This window comes from Phacochoerus africanus, chromosome 1, assembly GCF_016906955.1.
Source record: "Phacochoerus africanus isolate WHEZ1 chromosome 1, ROS_Pafr_v1, whole genome shotgun sequence".
Taxonomy (NCBI): domain Eukaryota; kingdom Metazoa; phylum Chordata; class Mammalia; order Artiodactyla; family Suidae; genus Phacochoerus; species Phacochoerus africanus.
The window spans coordinates 11,474,314-11,498,131 of record NC_062544.1 but is presented as its reverse complement, the minus strand read 5'-3'; the positions used below and the strand labels follow the sequence as shown (position 1 = coordinate 11,498,131).

Below are 23,818 nucleotides of genomic sequence, written 5' to 3'. Positions count from 1 at the left end.
AGAGGGGAGAGGGAGATAGAAAAGCAGATGTTTTATGTAGGTCCTGCTCCAGGGCTCCAGCAAGAGCTGAACAGAACATAAGCACCCATTCAGGAAAGCTGCCTTTCCTTATTCTTGGTGACAAGGGCTCATAAGGTCGTCCCTCATCCAGCACAGTATCAGTTTGAGGTACGAAGGGTGGACGTGGTTCTTCTCATATTACACAATGAGAGGGAACTGAGACACAGTGAGCTTCCTGGCTTCTCCCAAAAACAAGATGCCAGTCCTGGACTCCTGCCGCTCTATCAAGAAACTTCACCACTGACATGAGGGGTTTTGTGTGCCAGGTATTGAGGAAGTAATGGTAAACAAAACAGTCCCTATCCTCTGAGGGCTCTGCTTATACAAAGCCTTAATCTTTTTTTTCAAGTAATTTTTTTTTTGGTCACAGTTGTAGCCACTGGCCTATGCCACAGCCACACGGGATGTGAGCTGTGTCCATGACCTACACCACAGCTCAGAGCAATGACAGATCCTTAACCCACTAAGCAAGGCGAGGGATCAAACCTGCATCCTCATGGGTACCAGTCAGATTCACTTCTGTTGAGCCATGACAGGAACTCCATAAAGCCTTAATCTTTTTTTTTTTTTTTTGTCTTTTTGCCATTTCTTGGGCCGCTCCCGTGGCATATGGAGGTTCCCAAGCTAGGGGTCGAATCGGAGCCGAAGCCGCTGGCCTACACCAGGGCCACAGCAACGCTGGATCCGAGCCGCGTCTGCAACCTACACCACAGCTCACGGCAACGCCGGATCGTTAACCCACTGAGCAAGGGCAAGGATTGAACCCGCCACCTCATGGTTCCTAGTCGGATTCGTTAACCACTGCACCACGACGGGAACTCCCTAAAGCCTTAATCTTAACTCCACCTGTAACTGGTTAATCTCGACTATGTGGGATGCTGTATTCAGGATCCTCAAACAGTAAACAGGCTCAGGAAAAGCCTGTGATATAAATTACCGCAAATGTCTTTATAATTCCAGTTTGTTAACAACTGGCAAACAGTCTTCATCTCAACAACTATTTAGGAGTTTCCATTGTGGCGCAGCGGAAATGAATCCGACTAGGAACCATGAGGTTGCGGCTCACTCAGTGGGTTAAGAATCCTGGGTTGCTGTGAGCTGCGGTGTAGGCTGCAGATGAGGCTCAGATCTGGTGTTGCTGTGGCTGTGGGGTAGGCCGGCAGCAACAGCTCTGATTAGACCCCTAGCCTGGGAATCTCCATATGCCGTGAGTGCAGCCCCCTCCTCAAAAAGGACAAAAGTTAACTATTTAGCCCACCCTACGCACTGTGGATAGTGAAGAGGTGAAAATGCCAAGCATCTGGCCGATGAAACTACTGACGGACCTGAGAGGCGACATAGGTGGTGGTGAGTTCAACGGCACTTTCCCTTCAGAGACCACCCTGTCCTCACCCCAGGTAAGACCTGCAACCCGTAGGCCTGGCCTCTTCCAGAAAGCTTAAGGCAAGGCCCAGGAAGAAGAAAATGCATCATCAGAAGTGAGAGCTATGGAATGGGTGCCTCTGTACAAAGGGCACTAGGCTGCTACTTCCCCAAGGTCAGCCTGGATTACCCTACTTCACCACCAGCAGCACGGTGGCGGCACAATTAAGTAAGAGCCTGGGCTCCAGAGTCTCGGCTCTGCCACTCCTATCTCCATGATTGGGGATTTCTGTAAATGGGAATAAGAGTTTCTAACCTACTGGGATTCTAAAGATTAAATGAGTTGATACTTGTAAAGTGCTTGGAAAAGTACATAGGAAATACTTAAGACTTGTTAGCTATTACTTGGAAGTTTAGATACTTCTGAGTAACTGACTAAGGCTACAGACAAATTATTCCACCTCATCTCAAGCCTACTGCTGAACCTTTTAGGTACTAAGTCCTGGATGTTTGCTTAGCGCTCCTCACCTCTCCTAGAACCATGTCTACGCTCCGTCTTGAAGAGACCATCACTGGGGAAGAGTGGAAGGGTGGGACTGCTTTTAGGAGCAATACTCTCCTCCATTTGAGGCTTTCCCTGGCCTTTTCAGGGCTCGGGGTATGTCAATAGCTGACCCAGCTCAAGAGAGGGAAGAAAGCTGAAGGCTTGTGTCTGGAGGACCAGGAGTGACAGCAACTACAGTGGGTCACCTGGGGTGCGTGCTGCCAGGCCTAGTGCTCTTATCTCCACTCCTGTAGCACCAACCATTTGAAGGGCCTCCCATTTCTCCACCCTTGAGGGAAAAGGGCAGAAGGAGGAGAGAGCTAGCATAGGCATCCTGATTACCTTGCTGCCACCTGAGATACTTTGGTTAACAGCCAGTTTTCTGCAAAATGAAAAGTGACCAGATGGCGTCCAAAGTCCCCTTGGACTCTGGCTCTCCGCCAGTCTAGGATCTCCAAAGAGCTGCCACCTCAGAGGGACATGACAGTGTTGATACTAGTCAGGGGGTGGGACTGGGAAGACCTGGAATAGAAGAGAACATTCCAGATCCACTGCAAGCTTAGCTGCAGCCAACGGAGAACGTTAGCGGCCTCTCTCCTCCCAGCCAGGAGTTGGGTTTTCTTAGGCTGCCACTGCCCGCACACTCCTTTCCTCAGGCTTGGCAGAAGGGCCTCCCGCTCAAAGGACAAACTGCTATGCCCACAGCTCCTGTATAGAAAGGTTGACATAGTCTTAAAGAGAAAAAAAAAAAAAAATATGGAGCTACTATTGAGTCCTTAAGTATGATCTGTCACTGTGCTAAGTGCCTCCCTTGCAATACCTCACCTAATAGAAAGACTGATGTTTATCTTTTTATTCTCCTGAATTTTTTCCTTATTAGTTGTGCTTCAAGTGGGTGGGGGAAGAAGACTAGCTCTGCCAGTTTTTAACTCTGACTTGAGAAGGTCCCTTAATCTTCACGAGCTCATGCAGTAGGAATTTCTCCATAAAAGGGGGCCAACTACCACCCACCTCAAGGGCACTGTGAGATATGAGCAAAGAAATGTTCTGTAATGTCTTAAATGCAATCTCAAAAGCAGTACCAACCCTTTTAATCCAAGCACCTGATGAGTAAGACGAGATCCCAGGAGTAATCAAAGGATGGTGGCTTGGAATCCTCAGCTCTGGCAGGCCACCTTGGACAGCGTCCCACCTCAGGACAATGAGCTCCCAGAGGAGGACAAACCAAGCAGCCTCCTTGGTACCCGAGGCAGGCCCCTCTCAGCCTGTGGACACCTGGCACAGGTACTACAGTAATGGAAGAGGAAAATGGACTTCATGGATCCACCCAGTCCTCAAAACCCCAATCATCAGTAATCCGGTCACCTTTCTGGGAGGGCCAATCCAAGGTCTGCCTCATCTCAGCCTTCCAGACGAAGGAGCAGAAGGTGGCCAGCAGCAGGCTAGTGATACACTTAGAGGCAGTCTCATTTTACACACTGAAAAATCAAGGGACAGGTTTGGGTACAGGGGACGGAAAAAATGAAACCACGCTCCTACAAATCTCTAAGGAGTAAGGTTCTTGCCACAAAAGTGGCCTAGTAGGAAGCACCCATGCCCTTGCCCTAGAGGGAGGGGCAGCACTGTCTGACGAACTAACCAAGTACTTGGAAATCTCTCAATTCTGACCTTGCCGGGCCAACCCATGTCCCTTTCTGCACCCCCTGTGGCCCAGCTGGCCTTTTTCCCGTTGCTGGCCAACCTCCACCAGGGACGTGCTGTGGGCTTTGGGGACACCCCAGGACAAACCCAAGGCAACGACTCTGCCCACCCCTCGATGGTTTCCTCTTGTACTTTGCTAGTTGCAAACCCAAGCAGTAGGCTCTTAAAAGCCAACTGAGTGTGATGGAAAGCATTAGAGTGCTTATGTTTCAAACAGAGCACCCCTGTATGAAAGCCTGGGTCAGTAAGCTTCCCCTATGTGGGCCTGCTTCCCTCAGCAAAAGGTGGTATGTGCACACAGGTGCACATGGTACATGTGAATTCTGGCCCAGGTGCAGTGGTTTCAGATCAACCGTAGAGGCCAGGCAGGGAGTACTGGAGTAGCACGGGCCTCAGGCGAAAGCTGGGGTGTGCGCATCTACACTGGCAGCCATGGAGTACTGGCCAGCTCCTTCATCTTCCCCGTCAGGAAAAGGTGAATTTCCTTTTCACAGGCTGCTTTGAGGGTTTTAAGAAAGGTGCCTTTGAAAGCCCATGTTTCTGGAGTTTCCGTCATAGCTCAGTGGAAACGAATCTGACTAGCATCCATGAGGACGCAGGTTCGATGCCTGGCCTTGCTCAATGGGTTGAGGATCCGGCGTTGCCATGAGCTATAGTGTACGTCACAGATGCAGCTCGGATCTGGCGTGGCTGTGGCACAGGCCAGCGGTTACAGTTCCGATGCGACCCCTGGCCTGGGAACCTCCATATGCTGAGGATGCGGCCCTAAAAAGACAAAAAAAGAAAAGAAAAAATTTCATTACATTGTGTGCACTGTATTTCTATTAGGCAGCACTAATCTAAAAGGATATGGTTGGGAGTTTCCTAGTGGTGTAGCAGTTTAAGAACCTGACACTGTCACCGCTGTGGCCTGGGAATTTTCACAGGCCACAGGCAAAAAACACAAACACAGATATGGTTGCTTAGTAGTATTTATAGCATCCGTTGGAATAGATTATATGAAGGGATTTGTTTTCTCTTCACTAAAACACATCTGGGTATTTTTCTACAATGAACTGGTCTTGCCTGAACAAGCTAAAAAGATTTCGCCTTCAGAAGAAGTTAAAAGGCCAGCACATAATAGTGTTTCTCATCCCTTTTGGTAACCCAGAGTCAGAGAGCCTCCCAATGCCAGTAGAGAGCCACTTCCAACCCCTCCTGCTGGCCCAGAGGCCATGCCCGAGAAACCACAAGGTCAGCATGGCTCTTTCCAGCAGGCTTCATGTACGTGGCCAGAGCTCCCCAGCAGGATCAGAAGTTCCAGGGCCTGGCTCATACCCACTGAGAGTGGCTGGAGTCGGGGGCAAAGTGAGGCCCTCCAGGCTAAGCTACCAGGGCCAGTGCCGATTCCTGATGTCTAAAGATTTGTGTGGGTCCTGTCCCTCCCATAAAGTTTTTTGGGTGAGGTATATATACTTCCGTGGCCTGGGAGAATGCAAAGCCAGATGGTAAGTATGGCAGAATTCTGGAGTCTCTCTGCCATGGGCTGGAATCCCAACCACTAATAAACTATACTGTGCAGCCTTGAGCAAATCTCTGAACCTCTCTAAAATTTTGGTTTCAGTCTATAAAATGAGCATCAAAAGTGTAGCTAGATCCCACGGGGATGTGAACACGAATCAAGATGATGAATGAGATGTGTGTGATGGCTCAGAAGTTTGCAAATCGCATGAGAAATGGAAGCTCTGGGGCAGTCGGCCTGGTTCCCTGAAGCGTCTTTCTTCAATAAGGCAAGCTACCCATGAGGCAGGTTCTAGACACCTGGCTAAGCCCAGGGACAAGATAAAGGCACATCAGCGATGGATGAGCAATGCACTCCTGAGCATGGGATCCAATCCCTTCATACAAGTCAGGAGAAATGAGAGAGCAGAGCTGAAGAACAACATGAACCCCCAAACTTTCAGCTCAAGCAGCTTGCTCTGACCCCACTCTGAAGTTCTTACTTCAGTTGGAAACTGCAATTTCCAACAAAGGGTCAGGAAAGGAAAACTGTGACACAGACAGCCTATGTTGGGCTCATTCTCTGCCTCCAGGCCTCACCATTCCTGGCCCCATGCTATTCACCCACACCCTCCCTCCACCTCCATCCCAGAGCATAGAGGCTGGGACAGGCTAGTTAAGCCACCTAGACAGAGAAAACACTCACACTCCTCTTGGCTCTGGGATCCAGGGAAAAACACCTGCCTGCCCCAGGCCACCCTTTGGATTAATTAGCACAACAGTACAACTGATTTCACTTCTGGACAGTGTGAGAAGAGAGGAAGAAGTATGATATAGCAATCAGAAAACTTCCTCTTAAAGTGGCCTAGTCTGGAGGAGGGGGAATGGGAAAGGATACTAAATAAGTTAAAAAAAAAAAAAAAATCAGGCCTTAGTCACTATGCCGTCATCCATTCCTTTTCAGCTCTTTCCTGGACAACTGCAGAGGTCTCCAAGGGGTCTTCTTGCTTCTAACCTGGCCTCTTCCCATCCTTCACCCCAGTCCATTCACAGAATGGAGAAAGAAGTAACAGAAATCAGATCAGGTCAGCTCCTTCTCAGCTTTCAGAACAGCATGCAAACTCCCTAAGCTGACCTCCGAAGGCTTCTTGTGTCAGCTCCCTGGTGAAGTCTAAACTCATTATACCTCCTGGTACCTAGTGCTCCTCTAGGCTAGAATGCTCAGCACCAGGCTCCCTATCAACCCATCCAGGCTCACCCTTGGAGGCATTCCCTGATGCCTTGATTGAAAATGCCCTCACCCACACCCCCCAACACTCTTCTATTAGTTAGTTGCCTTAGTTTTTTTCTTTCCCAGCACTTACCACTACCAGAACTGCTAAGCAGTACTAGAGATGGTAGTAAACTGACACTCTTCCCATTGAAAGGCAGGTACCATGTACCCTTCCCTGCATTCTCAGCAGGGTCTGTGGCCTCCACCAACATCACACACCAAAAGTGATGTTGTGTCAGTGCTCAGGCCCAAGACCTTGGAATACTACTGACTGCATCCACTTCCTACCTCTTGACCACTCTCTGGAGCCTCAAGCCACTAGGTAGTAAGTCCTACTACTGCAATCACCATGCCTGAGAGGGCACTTGAAAGCACTCCAACTCCAGCTGAACCCAGCTTTCCAGCCATCCCTGTCAAGGTTCCAAACATGCGAGTGACGCCATGGTGGGCCCTGAAGACTAGTACACGCCACCTCAATCACTGCCATATAGAAAAGAACAATCGCCCCACTAAGCCTTGTCCAAATCCTCCTCCATAAAGCAGTGAATAAAGGGCTGTTTTTTTTTTTTTTTTTTTTAATGCTACTACTTTTTTCTTGGGGGGGGGGGTGTTCTTTTTAGGGCCATACCACTGGCATATGGAGTTCTCAGACTAGGTGTCGAATTGGAGTTGCAGCTGCCAGCCTATGCCACAACCACAGTTTACGGCAACACTGGATTATTAACCCACTGAGCAAGGCCAGGGATTGAACCTGTGTCCTCATGGATGCTAGTCAGATCTGTTTCCACTGACCATGAAGGGAACTCCATGCTATTAAGTTTTGGGGTGATTTGCTAGGTGGCAACAGACAATCAGAACAACTGGGCTGGTTTATATGTCATTCCACCAGAAGGTAAACTATGAGGGAAGGCCCCTTCCATCTTATTCCCACCAGTATTCCCATGGTCTAAGACCTAGTAGGTTACTGAAATAAATGTGTAAATGAATGGTTTTCACTTCGGTGGCAGCCAAGTTAGTTCCTTTTAGAAAAACAAAGGTTAGGCTCAAGTGCCAGTGCTTCTCTAGATAACCTTGAGGACAGTGAATACTCAAGACAATCTCTTGAGATGGACTGGCTCCCCTTCTTACAGAACCGGTTGATACTATGACCTTGGCCTCCACCAGACCTAGGTTCTAAATCTCTGGGCCAGAAGGGGGTTCTCAGCAACCACCCAATCTAACCAGGTACAGGGCAACGACAGAATCTTCTCAACGACAGTCCTGCCAAGGGATGGGCCACCACTGTTTGCACACTGCTGAGGGCACTCACCCTCTAGAGCAGCTCACCTCAGCCCAGAACTTTCCAGAAGGCTAGGGCAGAATATCCCATGCATAGGTAGAAGAATCCCACAGCCCTGGCCAAATTCATGGAAATGATACTCTAAAGCTGGTCCAATCAGGTGGGGAAAAGCAATCTCCATTAGATGAAATCTTACTCAGTCTACAGTCTTGACCTCCAATTTGACACAGAGAACTGAATCCCAGTGGGAAAGGACCTTGCAAGGTCATCTCCACTTTCATTTACAGAAAAGGGAAAGGAAGTCCAAAGAGGTTCAATCAACTATCCAAGGTGTCTTAGCACGTGAGCCAAAGACCTATGACTACTAGAAGGTTGGTCCCAACTCTCCTGTCTAGAGGTCTCTGCCCTGTTCTATAGGACTCACACCCACAACTGCCGTAAAGAAGCTTCTTTCCTGTGACTGTTGCCCTAGGGAGAACTCAGTGCTCCAACGAGCCTTGGTTCCAACGCCCAAAGAGTAAGACAATGATGCACAAGGCCTCCAGCCAGAATCTTTTCCCTTTCCACCTAATACATAGTAACAGCTGCCTTAGCCACTCACATACCCAAAAGGTTTCTGAGTGAGAAGGTGCATTAGAGACTGATAGCGAGGATGCTATGCCCATTTCACAGATGCAGGGAGGGGAGTAAAGGCTAGCTGGGGCCTAACATAACGGAGTTTCTCTGGTAAGCTCAGCCCTTAGCATTCAGGCAGCTTTCTACTGCTGCTCTGGGGCCTCAGGCCACAAGGTCCAGTAGTGTCCTATTTCGCTTATGACACCCACTCTCCCTGAGAGAGGTGGGTAAGGAGACCCCCTCCAGGGACTGCAATCCCTGCCCTTTGCCTTAAAGTCTTCCCCACCTTCTCTCAAACTCTTCCCAAATAAGGATGTTCCTTAGCTTGTGGGCTGGACAAACTGCTGTCCTCTCTCCTTTGTATGATAAAACATATGAAGTCTGAGCCCACAGGCATCATGCAGGTGTCTTTGTCTAAAGGGAGCTAGGAGTTCCCTTTGTGGCTCAGACAAAGAACTGACTTTGGGGATTTCCTGTCATGGCTCAGCAGTTCATTAACCCAACTAGTAACCATGAGGTTTCGGGTTTGATCCCTGGCCTCGCTCAGTGGGTTAAGGACCCAGTGTCACCAAGAGCTGTGGCGTAGGTTGCAGATGCAGCTTGGATCCTGTGTTGCTGTGGCTATGGTGCAGGCCGGCAGCTACAGCTCTGATTTGACCCCTAGCCTGGGAACCTCCACACACCGTGGGTGTGGCCCTAAACAGACAAAAGGAAAAAAAAAAAAAAAAAAAAAAAAGATCTGACTCCATCTCTGTGAGGATGCAGGTTGGACCCCAGGCCTCACTCAGAAGGTTAAGGATCTGGTGTTGGCCCAAAGCACAGAGTAAGTCAAAGATGTAGCTCAAATCTTTCACTGCTATTGCTGTGGAGTAGGCCTCAGCTGTAGCTCTGATTCAACCCCTAGACCACAACTTTCATATGCTGCAGTGGGGCCGTTTCTTGTTTTTGTTTTGTTTTTTTAAAGAGCTAGATCCTGCCATCAAACAGTAGTTATGAAGGACCAGATGCTAAGTGTGGCCAGATCTTCTCATTTTTTTTTTTTCCCCTGTAACGTGCTATTGGTTTAATTCACATACCAATGCTATTGATCCATTTAAAGTATACCATTGAATTCCCCCCCCCCATATTCAGAGTGACTTTTTTAAAAAGAAAAGCTGAAAATCTCTAGGTTTCCAGATATATTTTCTTGATTTTGAAACACAGATGATTACTTTAAATTGTTTCTAAAAGCCAGGCCAATCAAACTCTGTCAGTAGGTTGGACTAGACTTGAGGTAGTAAGCAAGGGGACGCCCATTTGTAACTCTGCCTTTCAGGACAAAAGCTTCTAACAGCTTTTGTCTTGTTTACCCCTGAGGTCTGGGGCCTGACACCTAACAAGCACTCAAAAATTTCATTAACAAACACATCTAGGAAAGTACTTTGTAAATTTACAGCTGCAAAGGCCTACAGCGAACTGCCATCCAAACTCTTTAAATACTATCTATCACCACGTCAAGGATCCCAGGACCTCCGGTGGCAGCTGAATCCATCTGGGGATGCTGCTGAAAGGTACTCCCTGACCCAAGCCAAAACCTACCGATCCTCCGCCTCCCATCTGCCATCAGAGCTTCACTCATGCGGCCACATGGAGCAAGCCTATTCAAATGCTAGAGCTCTGAACAACCAGCATTTCCGCCCATCCCAAGCTTTGATTCTCTCTGAAAAATAATCCTAGTTTCTTCAACCATCCCCTCCTCACAGTAACGTGCACGTGTACTGATGAGCAGCCGCCTCTGTGTGTTCCTGATTTCCGGTCTCCCTCCCACATTCCCTGGAAGCAGCATCCAGTCTCCCACACCCAACCTTACCTTCACCATGTCCAAACTCTACCCCCTAAACTCAGCTAGCTCCACTTCAGGCCAAACCCAAACTAGACTATTCCATCCACATAACTGGTCTCTCCTCCTCATGATGCTGTAAATATAAATACAGAACAGGAAAACCAAAGAGATCTCCACTCCCTCAAGCAAGCCCAAAGCGGCAGAGAGTTACCAAAGATGCAGTGGGAGGCTTTCATTGCAAAGCACCTAAGCCCATCTCTCACTGATGTTCTACCACGCAGGCACTCCCAAGTGCCAAAATGTGGGCTTCTTGTGCAGGATCATAGCCCCCAATGATTCCTTAAATTCCCCTCCACTATACAGCTGCATGACAGCCTATAGCAGAGTCGGAAGAGTTGGCTCTAAGTGGCATGGGCTGCCTTCCATGTATACTCAGGACCAAATGGCATGGATTGAGGGGCAGAAAGGACCCAGGAAGACCAAGGAAGGATGGTTTTAGAACTTGACCTCTTGGAGTTCCCGCTGTGCGTCAGTAGGTTACAAACCTATTATCCAGGAGGTTGCAGGTTCGATCCCTGGCCTCACTCAGTGGGTTAACGATCTGGTGTTGCCGCGAGCTGTGGCATAGGCCGGCAGCTGCAGCTCCAATTTGACCCCTAACCTAGGAACTTCCATATGCTGCAGGTGAGGCCCTAAAAAGCAGGGTCAAATTCAAGACCTCAAAAGAGACACCATCAACACTCTTACGATTATTACTTATTATCATTCGCCAGGCTCACATTCACAGTAATCCTAGGGCGTGGGTACTCCAGACATAACACCATCTACTGAAGCCCAGAAGTTACCACCCTATCCAAAGACATTGACTTAGACCGTGGCCAGGCTAACTCAAACTGGATGTCTAACTCCAAAGTCCACGTTCTACCATCCCATCCCACGCTACTTCTTCCTCCAGAGGGATATGAAAACAGAACCGGAGTGGGACCCAAGAGACCTGGGTTCAAATCTCAAGCATACCCAGAACTGAGATCCTGAGCAACTCTATTTCCTTTCTAGGCCTGAAGTACCTAACCTATAAATGATGGGCTTCAATTCAATGACCTCTAGGGCCCCTTCCAGCTCTTAAATACTCCTTCCTTGGTGAAAAGAGGGAAAGAAATCCAAGCTCCTGAGGGCATAGCAACAGGAACAGAGTCAACAACTAGGTATTGATCTGGTAAGCCTGACTCTCTAAAGCCCAGTATTCTCAGAAACTCACTACAGCAGCCTCTCTATGGGCAACTGCAAACCCTCTGTCTTCAGCCCAGGGGAGGCAGCTCTGGTGGGAAGGAAACCTTGTGAATGCAGGTTTTCCACAGGGAAGAGCCCACAGAGCCAGCCCTGCCCCATGGGTACTTCCCTGCGGGTGGTGGGGATTCTCACCTCCAGATGTCTAAGACTTCTCTGACCTAGACTGAACGGGGTGCCCTCACTGCATGCCCAAAGAAGCCCACAGCTTTCTTACACAGCACCTTCCGGAGCGGACTGTAAAGGCATGTGTTCTTCGTCAACAATGATTTTTACTATTCACTGGGGTATCTTCTATGCCAGACTCAAAAATGTGAATGATACTGTTAAAGTCTGAGATTCATCCATTCGTTTATTAATTAATTGTTCATTGAGCTGCCTACTATGTGCCAGGCATGCTAAGGTGCTAGGAATAAAGCAGCAAACACCAAAGTGATCCAATGGTGACAAAAGCTAAAAAGAAAAATGAAGCAAGGTTCGGAATTCCCCGGTAGTCTAGTGGTTAGGATTCAGTGCTTTCACTGCTACAGCTGGGGTTCAGTCCCTGGTCTGGGAGCTGAGATCCCCCATCAAGCCACTGCATACCATGGCCAAAAAAAGAAAAATGCAGCAGGGTAAGAGGGATGGGGATATGGAGTTTGGGGTGCAGGCTTGCTATTTTATATACAGGGTGATCTGGGACCACCTCTTCATCTCAGTGAATGGAATAGGAACCTGAAGAAAGTAAGAGTGTGGGCCATGCAGCTATCTGGGGGAAGAACAATGCAGAACAAAAGCCCTGAAGCAGGAGAGTATACATCATGCTCCAGGGAAAGCAAGAACTGATGTTGCTGCAAGGGAAAAGTGGTGAAAGATGAAGTCAGAGCTCAGGGTTGAGGAAAGAGGAGGTCTAGAGAGCCAGATCAAAAGGGAACTCAAGGGAACGGTAAGGAACCCAACTAGTAACCACGAGGATGAGGGTTCGATCCCTGGCCTTGCTCAGTGGCTTAGGGATCCAGTGTTGCCATGAGCTGCGGTGTGGGTTGCAGATGTGGCTCCGATCTGGTGTTGCTGTGGCTGTGGTGTAGGCTGGTAGCTGCTGCTCTGATTTGACCCCCAGCCTGGGAACTTCCACATGCTGCAGGTACGGCCCTAACAACAAAAAAAGAGGAAACTCCAAGGACTCTGAATTTCACTTTGCTATAAAAGCCAGGAGGATTTTGAGTAATAGGAGATCAGTTCAGAGGCTCCTGCAACCATCTAGGTGAAACATAATGGCGTGTAAACCAGGCTGGCAATTGATGAGGTGGTAAAAATCATTTAGCTTTGGTCACAGCTTGAGGAGCCAAAAGGATGTATCGGTAAATTAGATGCGAGGTGAGAGAAACAGAGCTGGCAAGAATGACCTTAAGGTTTTTAGTCTGAGCAATCAGAAGGACAGAGTTCCTTATTAACCTCTCCTGAGTCTCACTTTCCTCATTTGTAAAGTGGGGATAAAAAGAGCACCTGCAGACAAAATGACACAGGTTAACGGCAATATCACTACTACTTATCTCAGGGTTATCAGAAGATAGTGTATGTGGAAAAGAGAGCAAAACCCATTGAGCCCAGGTGGACCAGGCATCCAGATGGCTCCTGGCAACTGTGGGACTTCAGTTCCTCTGAAAAGCTCGGAACTTCATTCTAAAGCAATGAAGAGAAGTTGCTGGAATGTATGTCTAAGGGGAGGTGGTTACCACAACAAGTTTGGACGGTTCTTACAAAGCTCGTGGACACAAGGCCTCTGATGGACGGGTCATCTGGGTTTACCAACAATACCTCAAACTGAGGTAGTGAAGCCCTTCACCATTCGTGAGATTCATCTGGTCTGCTTTACAAAATCTGTCATAAAAGCCTGTATTCTCCACCTTCCACATCTAGGGCTTTGCCAGTCCAAAGGTGCAGCCGCAAGAAAGATGCCATGTCAAGACTGCCCCTCTGATTCTGGGAAAATCCCTCAAGGAGACAACCGCGGCTATCTGCCACGGAAAAAACGGCCAGTGGGCCCGGTAACAATCACCAACAGCACCACCGCAAAATGAACTCCGGGTTACCCATCCCCGCTTAGGAAAGGTATGGATAACCCTTTAATTACCTCAGACTGTATAGACAGTTGACTCTCAAAACAACAAGGGTTAGGGGCGCCAACCCCTGGGGCTCAGTGGAAAACCCACGGGTACCTTTACAGGCTGCCCTCCAGTATCTGCAGTTCCTCCCTATGTGCAATTCTACGTAAGCGTGGACTCAATCAACCACAGTGTGGGCCTGGAACAGTTACTGGGAAAAAAAAAAAAAAAACATACGTGGGCCCATGTAGTTCAAAGGTCAACTGTACCTGGCTTAGGAACGTACCTTCTGCAATCTAAACCACTTAACATCTGGCGTTCCCATGGCGGCACAATGGGTTAAGAATCTGACAGCAATAGTTTGGGTTGCTACAGAGGCGCGGGTTCAATTCCCAGCCCTGAGCAGTGGCTTAAAATTATTTGGTATTGTCACAGCTACCGTTTGGATTCAATCTCTAGCCCAGAACTTCCACATGTCTCAGATGCAACCATGAAATTTAAAATAAATTAAAACCCAAAAACCCCACTTACATCTGTGTGGGACATTTTAGTTCATAAACTGAGCTGCCCTGTAAGACTATCAATTTGATCCTCACAACAACCTGGGCCCAGGTGCTAGTTCCATTCTGTAAACAAGAAAAACAGCATGTTCTGATTTAAATCCTATCACTTATTCCTTTGCTCCTTTACCCTACTGTTCCTTTTGCTTTCATTAACCAGGGCATCAAATTTTATTCTTTCAAGAACCCCCAGCAAGGTAAGGCTGTCCTCTCTCCTGCCCCCTCCTCCCTTAAATCACTCTGGACCAGCCTGGGAGGTTTTCGAGCCCTCCGGAGGCTCCAACACCCTAATTACCCCCTTTGAGGTTGTCCTGGACTTTGCAAACAGGGGCACTCCCATCTGCCAAGCTCTCCATTTTAAAGAGGTTTTTGTGGTTTCAGGCCCACTGTTCCTCTTCTCCCTACCAGCCTCCCAAAGGGAGGGGAAGAGTGCTAACACCTCTAAAATGCTTACTCTAGCCCAGAGTTGGGCAGGAGAGGGGGGATGTCCAGCCAAAAGACCCCCCTCCTTGGGATGTTCAGGACTGCTGAGATTACCCCCTACTCACAACGGCCCTCAAAAGCCCCTCCCCTCCCTAGAAGGCACTCATTTCTCAGTTAGTGAAAAACTCAAAACTCCCTGCCCAAAACAGGGGCCAGGCAGCAGCAGATTCCAGTGAAAGGCTGCCTTCCTCTCTCCCCTTCAGAGGATGTGCTATTGTGCGCTCTCTTTATATTTACAAGAAAGTGATCTGAACTGTAGGAACAGAGTTTTAAGCCCTCATTTATCAAAGTCAACCTAGCAGTCCTTTGCCAGAGGTGCACAACATCATCAGTTATGGATTTTAAAACAAACAAAAACAACGGCAATGCCACTATCACTCCTGACAAGTATAGATTATATTACTTAATATAATCTAAACTGATCAGATATCCTCAATTATCACCAAAATTTCTTATAGCCTGTTGGAATCAGGATTCAAACAAAATCTACACAATGCAATTGGTTGATGTCTCAAATCTTTTCACCTGCAACAGTTCCCTCTTTAAAAAATGCTACCTATTGAGATGCCGCTGATATACAATATTGTATAAATTACAGGTGTATAATATAATGACTCAGAATTTTTTCTTTGCTTTTTAGGGCTGCACCTGTGGCATACCGAAATTCCCAGGCTAGGGGTCAAATCAGAACATCAGCCACAGCCACAGCAACTGGGGATCCAAGCCAAGTCTTTGACCTTCACCGCAGCTCACGGCAACACCAGACCCCCAACCTACTGAGCAAGGCCGGGGATCGAACCCACATCCTCATGGATACTAGTCAGATTTGTTTGCTGAGCAGTAATGGGAATTCCCATGAACCACAATTTTTAAAGGTTATACTGCATTTATAGTTATTATAAAATATTGTCTATACCTCCCATGTTGTACAGTATACCCTTGTAGCTTATTTCATACATGAGTCTGTACCTCTTAAACCGGTACCACTCCCTCCCTCCTTCCCTCTCCCCACTGGTCTGTCCTATCTGTGAGTCTGTTTGTTGTTGTTATATCCACTAATTTGCTGTATTTTCAATGCCATTTATTTATTTGGCCACACTGTGGCAGATAGAAGTTCCTGGGCCAGGGATCACATCTGAGCCAGAACTGTGATTTATGCCACAGCTGCAGCAACACCAGATCCTTAACCCACTGTGCCACAGCTGGAACTCCCTAATGCCAATTATTGACAAAATAATTTGTCTTGGAGAATTTTTCACATTCAGAAACTGGATAACTCAGACTCTGCCCCAAACTTTCCTTCGAAGAGAAATGAAGAAAACAAATCACAGCACTGTTTTCTTTCTTACTAAGCAAAGTTAGAGGTTTCACACAACCAACCCCCAACTCCCCGCTAGGATTGCTGGAAGCTTGCAGGGATAATATGCTGAGATGTCAACCTATTCCATGTACACCGGCCACAGCAAACTTAGTTCACTTAGGCTTGCCTTTTCCCACAGCCTGAGAGCTCAAGTATACTCCTCTAAAAGGTAATTTTTATGAAAGGCAAACGAAAACTTATTTTAAAAATATTTGAAAGTTCCCATTGTAGCTCAGTGGTAATGAACCCCACTAGCCTCCATGAGGACAAGGGTTCGATCTCTGGCCTTGCTGAGTGGGTTAAGGATTGCTCTGAGCTGTGGTGTGTAGGATGCAGACCCACCTAGGATCCTGCCTTGCTGTGGTGTAGACCGGCAGCTATAGCTCCAATTCTACCCCTAGCCTGAGAATCTCTATATGCAGTCCTTTAAAAGAAAAAAAAAAAAAAAAGAGAGAGAGAGAGAGAGAGTTCCTGCTGTGGTGCAGTGGGTTTAAGATCCAGTGTTGTCTCTATGGCAGAGAGAGTTTGATCCCCGGCTCATTAAGGATCCCAAACTGCCACAGTTGTGGCATAGGTCACAGCTGTGGCTCAGATTCGATCCCTGGCCCCAAAACTTCCATGCGCTGTGGGTGTGACCGAAAAAAGAAAAAAATGAAACATTCATCATAACACATTCCAAAGCAAAAATAGCCAATTCTTTGGGTTATCTACCTTTGCAATTCATACTATGACCTTCGTGTCCCAGGACAAGCAACAGTCCATTTCTAAGGAGCTGGATCCCATATATTTCTTAGAGTCCTGATATAATACCAGAAAAGGAAAATTCAACATTCACCAATATCCTCATTTTACAGGTGGAGAAAACAGAGACCCAAAAAAAGTCCCAGAAAGTCCCATAGTTTCAGTCTCCCAGACATGGTGTAACAACACATGCCATACACTGAGCTGAATACTTTACACATATTGTCACAGTGAATGCTCACAATGGTCCCATGAGGCAGATCAATAATTTAATTTCTAGAATACAAATGGGGAGGTTGAGGCACAGAATAGTTAAGTATCCTGCCCAAGAAGGCACAGCTAAGTGGTAGAGCTGGCATCAGAACCCATTCAGTTTTGACTCCAGAATCTCTGCTATACTATCAATTCTTCTTTTAACTAAGACATCCTGCTTCTCTCATAAAGAGTTGTGGCTAGGATAAGGAAAAAATTTCTAATGTTTTCAAAATATTCCAGGGCAGGGAAATTACAAAAAGCCATAATGCAAATCCCAAGACTTAAAACTATTAAAATCCAGAAGCTTAAACCAGAACAAAAAACCCCACAAGAAAGGGGGGGATGTCACAAAACATCTTTTATTACTAGTTACTGCACATGTCCCTTAAAGAACTAAAATATGAGCATTGAGCCAAAAGAAGAGCTAAAAATAGTCATTTGCAGCAAGCTTTGGAAAGCTTTTGGCTCGCTTATGAGGCACCAAAAACATATGCATCACAGAGCACAAAATTTCCCAAGACCACACTGCCACTTCATTGGTGTCACATTTAAACTCGCCCAAGCTGCAAATAAAATCAGGGCTGGAAAAGGGCCTTGGTGATCCCTGCAGACTTCAAAGAAAGGGCCACCATCTAACCTGACCACAAAACTCTGCCTCAAAAAGCATCCAAGCACTAACAACAGGTTTAAACAGAGAAGCTTCGGGATTAATTCAGAGTTTGTCTGTCAAAGACTCTTCTGAAAGTTCAAAATCAATGAGTAGACAAAACATTTTCTTGCCTTATGAGTCCAGAAAAACAAGAACAGAGTAAATCTACCCAACTCAATTTCGCTTTGGGCACTTAAAGCCAAGTTGGCTTTTCTACTCAGAGGTAAAGGCGAGATGCCAGCCAAGCTGTCTTCTTCCCACGATCAATAACCTCAGTGACACACCCTATCAAGGGCCCCTGGACTTGCACAAAATGCCAGCTCAGGCACCCAACACCACCTGATGTCATGGCTGATTTAAAACCCACAAGGCAGGTTCACCATTAGCAAGCAGTTGCAGCTAGGGTGAGTAGCCCCATTTAAACTTCTGAGGAGTGCTTTCTCCTAGGGATGATTATACCCCTTCGAGTTTAAAGGGGCGGGCGGGGGAACCAAAGAGTGTCTTAAAGTTGCTTTCCCTCCCTCGGTGGATGGATCAGGAGGGATTTGCAAGAAAATGGAGGTTTCAGCACTGCCCTTTGCATAAGAGGGTTCTGGAAGGAAAGGGGGGGAAGGGGAGGAGGGCAAAAGGAAGAGAACACGGTTTGAGGTACTATTAGTAAACGTCGAAGGTCCCCTCCTTCAAATGAAGCAACCTTAAAAGAAATAAAAATTACAACATGCCATAGTCCTGGTTTCCCTAGGACTACGAGTGATTCTATTCCCCTGAATGTATAGACATCAAGGTCCCCTTTCGACTCTCCCCATTTTGATGGTTTAAACCAGTCAGCCTCACTCCCCAACTGCAGAAAAGGAGGAGTTTTGAAAAAGCAGTAGGGTTATGGCCACAAGCCATCACTCTAGCTCCAAACGGGTTTTAATACCAGTCCACTACAAAAACACCCGGAACCAAAGAATCGAGCCCCACGGTGCTCTACGCACCGGCAAAGGGAGGAGTGCGGGCGCGTCCCCCACCAAAGCCGACGATCTGTTCTCCGCTAAGGGAAGCAGAGCGGAGCCTCCATATTCTGCTCTGCGCCCCCCCCCCCCCCCCCGCTGACACGGCTCTACTGGGATTTCCCCCAAGGGGCCGGGTCTGAAAGGACCCAAAAGCCCAGGAGGGAGACTGAGGGCGCGGGGCGCGCAGGTCGGCAGTCACATGCCGCTCCCCGCGCGAGGAGGCACCACGTTGTCCCGGCTGCGGAGGAATGCCGGGAAGGGGGGACGCGCACTCACACCCGCGCACACGCACACTCCGGGCCGCGCCGCTCGCCCGCCCGCCCGCCAGCACCCGCCTTCCACCCGGAGCTCCGCGGCGGGCGCCGAACGCCGAGGCCGAGCGGCCGCGAGCAGCCCGAGGGCCGGCGGCGCGGCGCATGGCGCCCAACTGTCACCCGCCCGCCCGGCCCCGCCACTCCCTCGCCCGCCGCCACACGCCCCTCGCGTCGCCGCATGCCCCTTACTCGCCTTACATTTCCCCCTTACTGGATCCCCCGCACACTCGCCATCCAGAGGCATGGTCTAAAGGCGGAAGGTCCCCGGGAGCAGGCAGGGAAAGCACCCAATTCAGGGACATGCTGGGTTTCCTTTCCTCCCGATTCTCCCTGTAATAGACCCCTCAACCCTTCGCCAGTAGCCATTCTACTGCCTAACACTATGTGCTCGAGCAAAAAACTTAACTTTTAAATCCCGAATCCTTGTGGTCGGTATAAACTCGTCGCGGGGTGTTTTGCTGCCCATGACATATGCTCATTAAACATTTACAACATAGGGACAATCGCAACGCCACCAAAACGGACAGCATGGGGAGAGGTGGGAAGAGGGGGCTTCCCGAGAAATGTTTCAGGCTACAAACAGTCTCCTACACAAACACGCGGTGGGAGGGAAAGGGCTTTTTTCACCGAAACCAGCGCCCACCCTCTCCCGGCGAGGTAGGCCCGAACCACGCCGTTGCCCACTAACCGCTGCGGCCCGGGCGGTGGCTATAGCCTCCCGGAGGCCGAGCCCTCCGGTAGGGACAGGTTCCCGAGCATGCTGGGGGGCAGGGTATGGCGACCTAAATTAAAGGGAGCTAATTAAAAAAAAAAAAAAAAAACCCGAGTCCCGAGTCACCAGGACCAGTGGCGGACCCCCGGGCCTGGAGGCCGCTGGGGGAGGGGACGCCCAAGGCCCCGGAAGAGGCCCCCGAACCCAAGATAACAAGCAGGGAGACCCACCTGGAGGAGACTGTCCGTTCACGGTGGCCAGGACCGGCGGCAGCGCGTTCTTAGTCCACGGGTTCACCTTGGGCGGAGGGGCCTCCACGAAGTCTCGGCGCCCGGCGCCCGCGGCTCCCGCAGCTCCTCCGCCAGCGCCCGGCTCGCCGCCGCCCTCTTCTCCGTCGCTGATTGCCAGGCCCTCGGCGCCGGGAGGCTGCGGCGGCCGCGGGCTCTCGCGCTCCAGCTGCCCGGTGCCCTCCTTGTGCGGCTTGGCGTAGGGCGGCCGAGGTCTCCGGGCGCCGCCGTCCGGCTCCCCCCCTCCGACGTCGTTCGCCCCGGGCTCGCCCTTGCCCTCGGGCGGCGGCGGCGGCGGCTTCTTCCTCACCAGCCCCCCGTGCTCTTCGGCCTGCAAGAGCGGGGTGCCCCCCGGCAGCAGCGGCTCCACCTGAGTGGCCATCTGCGCGCCCGCCCCCCCGGAGAAGCCGGGCGCGCCCGAGGCTGCCTCCCCCGCCTCGAACTTGGCTCTTAGAGCCCCCGCGACTCCTTCCTCCGGGGCGCTGGGCCCCAGTGCCTGCGGAGAAGGGTCCGGGTTCACGCTAGGCGCGGCCCCCCTCCCGGTCGGATGCAGCCGCCGTAAATCCAAGGCCTGCTGGCGGGGCGGGGGGGGGGGAGGAAGGCCCCCCACTCTGCGGTCCAGGCCTCCTCGGCGCGCGTCCCCCCCCGCCCGTTCCTCGCAAGGCGCCCCCACCCCGAGCCTGGCAAGCTTCTCGTCCCGTCCCTCCCTCCCCCCCGCCCCCGGGGCGGCCCGGGCTTCCCGGCTCGGGGGCTGCAGCAATATGGACGGACGGGGGAGAGGCGCGGCGAGCCGAGCTGACCACGCGATCCGCGGCAGGCGGCGGGCGGGCACGCGCCTCGCGACGCAGCGGGCGGGGGGAGGGGAGGGCGCAGCGGGGGCGCGCCCGCTAGGGCCGGCCCTGGGCGACGAGCGGGCGAAGGCGGCGGGAGCGCGCCCGTACAGCCCCGCGGCCCCGCCCCTCGCCCCGCCCCTCGCCTCCAATTCCTCGGCGCACCTCCGGCGCTGGCTGGTGAGGGGTACTCAGACCCGACGGGGGCGAGCACGTGCCTGATGCAATTCGGAAGGGGGGTGGGGCAGTTAGCCGGGCTAGAGAGAAGGGGTGGTAAAGTGGGGGAAGTGTCTTAAAGAGGTAGCGCGTGAGAGCGGCCGCAGGTGGAGCACATGGGAACCGGCCACGCGGCCGGCTGGGCCTGCTCGCGCTCTTTACGTTGGGTGCGCCAGATTCCAGGGAAGGAGCCATTAGTGTCACCCTCGATTTAAGGGATGGTGGAGGGGGGTGCTGCCGGCTCCCTGGCGTCCTGTGGGCCTGGCTCCTCCAAGCCCCGCCTGGGTGACCTTGGGAGAGCCCGTCTCACCTCCGCGGATTGTGCTCGGCTCCTCCCCGCCGCCCCGGCCGGGGACACTGCCCCGAGTTGGATTCGACGCCCGGCCTGGAAGGCGGGCCTTTACCCCTTGGGGGCATCGCGCGCCTAGGAAGTGAGCTAGGGATAACCAAGCGCTCCCAACCCAGCCAAGTTCTGAAACCAAGTTTTATGGGCAGAAAATGTCTTTTTTGTCAAGTGGATTTCATTTTTTATAAAGATTGCTTGGAGCAGAGATGAACCAATGCCCGAATGAGACTCAGGAGTTCTGAGATTTTTATACTGACCTTGATCCTGCCCTTTACCAACTCTGCAGTCTTTGGGCCTCAGTTTCCCTACTGTAAAATAAAGAATGGTGTGACAGCGGTTCCAAATTTTAGTGCACATTCAATTAAATAAATATTTACCGTGGAGGTCCTAGGAAACAGAGTTTGGAAGTAAACCAGGCTAACAAAGTCCCTATCCTCACGGAATTTACATTCTAAGATGGTGAGAAAGACAAACTGAGAAACAGGTGCTTGTCTTGCATCTAAGACAATAATTTACAGTAAGAGGTTAGACTAGATTAGTTTCAATGATGAGGGAAAACCCTGAATGCAGATTCCAAAGCATTTGGATCCAGAAATCTGCATATCTAACAAGACCCTTGGGTGCTTGTGGTTCCACACTTCACTTGGAGAAGTCCTGGCCTCTGGCTAGATGGGATCCCACCCGCTTAAGAAATAACCTAAAAGTTCCTGTGTGGCCCAGTGGGTTAAAGCTCTCAGGTTGCCAAAGCTGGAGCACAGGTTGCAACTGTGGTACAGGTTCCATCCCTGGCCTGGCATTTCCACATGCCACAGTTGCAGCCGAAAACAGAAAACAAACCAAAAAACCCATAAATCAAAACCCTGAGTGTTGGGCATCTCCACAACAGGGATTAGAACACACACCTGACAAAACATTGTAAATCAACTATTTAAAAAAAAAAAAAAAGGAGTTCCTGTTGTGGCTCAATGGGTTAAGAACCCAACTGGTATCCATGATGACAGGGGTTCAAACCCTGGCCTTGCTCAGTGGGTTAAGGATCTGGCATTGCCATGAGCTGTGGCAGCTGTGGTGTAGGCTGACAGCTGCAGCTTCAATTTTTTTTTTTTCTTTTTCTTCTTAGGGGCTGCACCCGCAGCATATGGAGGTTCCCATGCTAGGGTTTGAATTGGAGCTGCAGCTGCTGGCCTACACCACAGCTACTGCAATGCCGGCTTCTTAACCCACTGAACAAGGCCAGGGATTTAACCCACAACTTCATGGTTCCTAGTCTGATTCGTTCCCACTGCGCCACGACAGGAAATCCTGCATCTCCAATTTGACCCCTTGCCCTGCAACTTCTAGGTTTGGCCCTAAAAAGAAAAAAAAAAAAAATTTTTTTAATCTATTAAAAAAAACCACACACACATGACCTACTGGTTAGGGGAGAAGGCTTATTGAAAAGCATCTTGGGAATTCCCACTGTGGCTCAGTGGGTTAAGAACCTAACATGTCTATGAGGATGTGGGTTTGATCCCTGGCCTTGCTCAGTGTGGTGTGGCTTGGATCCACTGTTGTTGTGGCTGTGGTGCAGGCCTGCAGCTGCAGCTCTGATATGACTCCTAGCCTAGGTACTTCCATATGCTATAGGTGCAGCTGAAGGAAGGAAAGGAGGGAGGGAAGAAGGGGAGGAAAGGAAAGAAAGGAACGACCTCTTGGTACTGCCCCTGAGAGGCGAGGCCAGTTGTAAGGTTGTTGTAACCAGGACTACTGGGGAGAGGTGCTGGTGGGGACACCCAGGCCATCTGATGTCTAGTCCCAACTCTTCCATAATTCATAACTTGACCTCTCTCTGCTGGCCAGCTCTCAGCACTTCCCTGGACCCCTTTCCTGGTGGAAAAGTGGAAGTAAATTATGCTTGACTTGCTTCTGCCTTCTCAGCTATCGTGAGGAGTCAAGTGAGACGTTAGTCAAAGTGATGTGTAGAGTTCCCCTGGTGGTGCATCAGTAATGAACCTGACCAGTATCCATGGGGACTCAGATTCGATCCTGGCCTTGCTCAGTGGGTTAAGGATCTAGCGTTACTGTGAGCTGTGGTGTAGGTCACAGATGCAACTCAGATCTGGCATTGCTGTGGCTGTGATGTAAGCCAGCAGCTACAGCTTTGATTCGACCCCTAGCCTGGGAACTGCCACGTGCCATGGATGCGGCCCTAAAAAGACAAAAAAAAAATTCCTGACCTACTGTGGCATTTCTATGTGTGTGTGTGTTTTCAGCTACTTTTATTGAGTAACTACTCTATGCTAAGTTCAATGAGAAATGTTTAACATACATTATCTCATTTAATCCTCACAATAACCTAATGAGATAAATATTCTTTCCACAAATATCTATTGTGTCCGTACTATGTGCCAGGCACGTAGTTTAAATGAGGGGTGGCTTCTTGAGTTATCTGTGCTTGATAGGAAGAAAAATTTAACACAGTTGGATATTCAGAGTTTTATTCCTCTTTGAGGTGTTTTCTTTTTTTTTTTTTGTCTTTTTTACGGCTACACCCGCAGCATACGGAGGTTCCCAGGTCAGGG

General features: G+C 49.8%; 1 protein-coding gene across 1 annotated transcript in view; it reads right to left on the bottom strand.

The window, feature by feature from the left end:
- The window catches only part of LARP1 (La ribonucleoprotein 1, translational regulator), a 61,336-nt gene extending 40,704 nt beyond the window's left edge, over window positions 1-20,632 (bottom strand). Inside the window, exon 1 of the mRNA XM_047773841.1 lies at window positions 19,809-20,632. Coding sequence (XP_047629797.1) covers window positions 19,809-20,247 — 439 coding nt within the window. The 5' untranslated portion in view covers window positions 20,248-20,632. The remainder of the gene's footprint in view (window positions 1-19,808) is intronic.
- Between the last annotated feature and the right edge of the window lie 3,186 nt (window positions 20,633-23,818).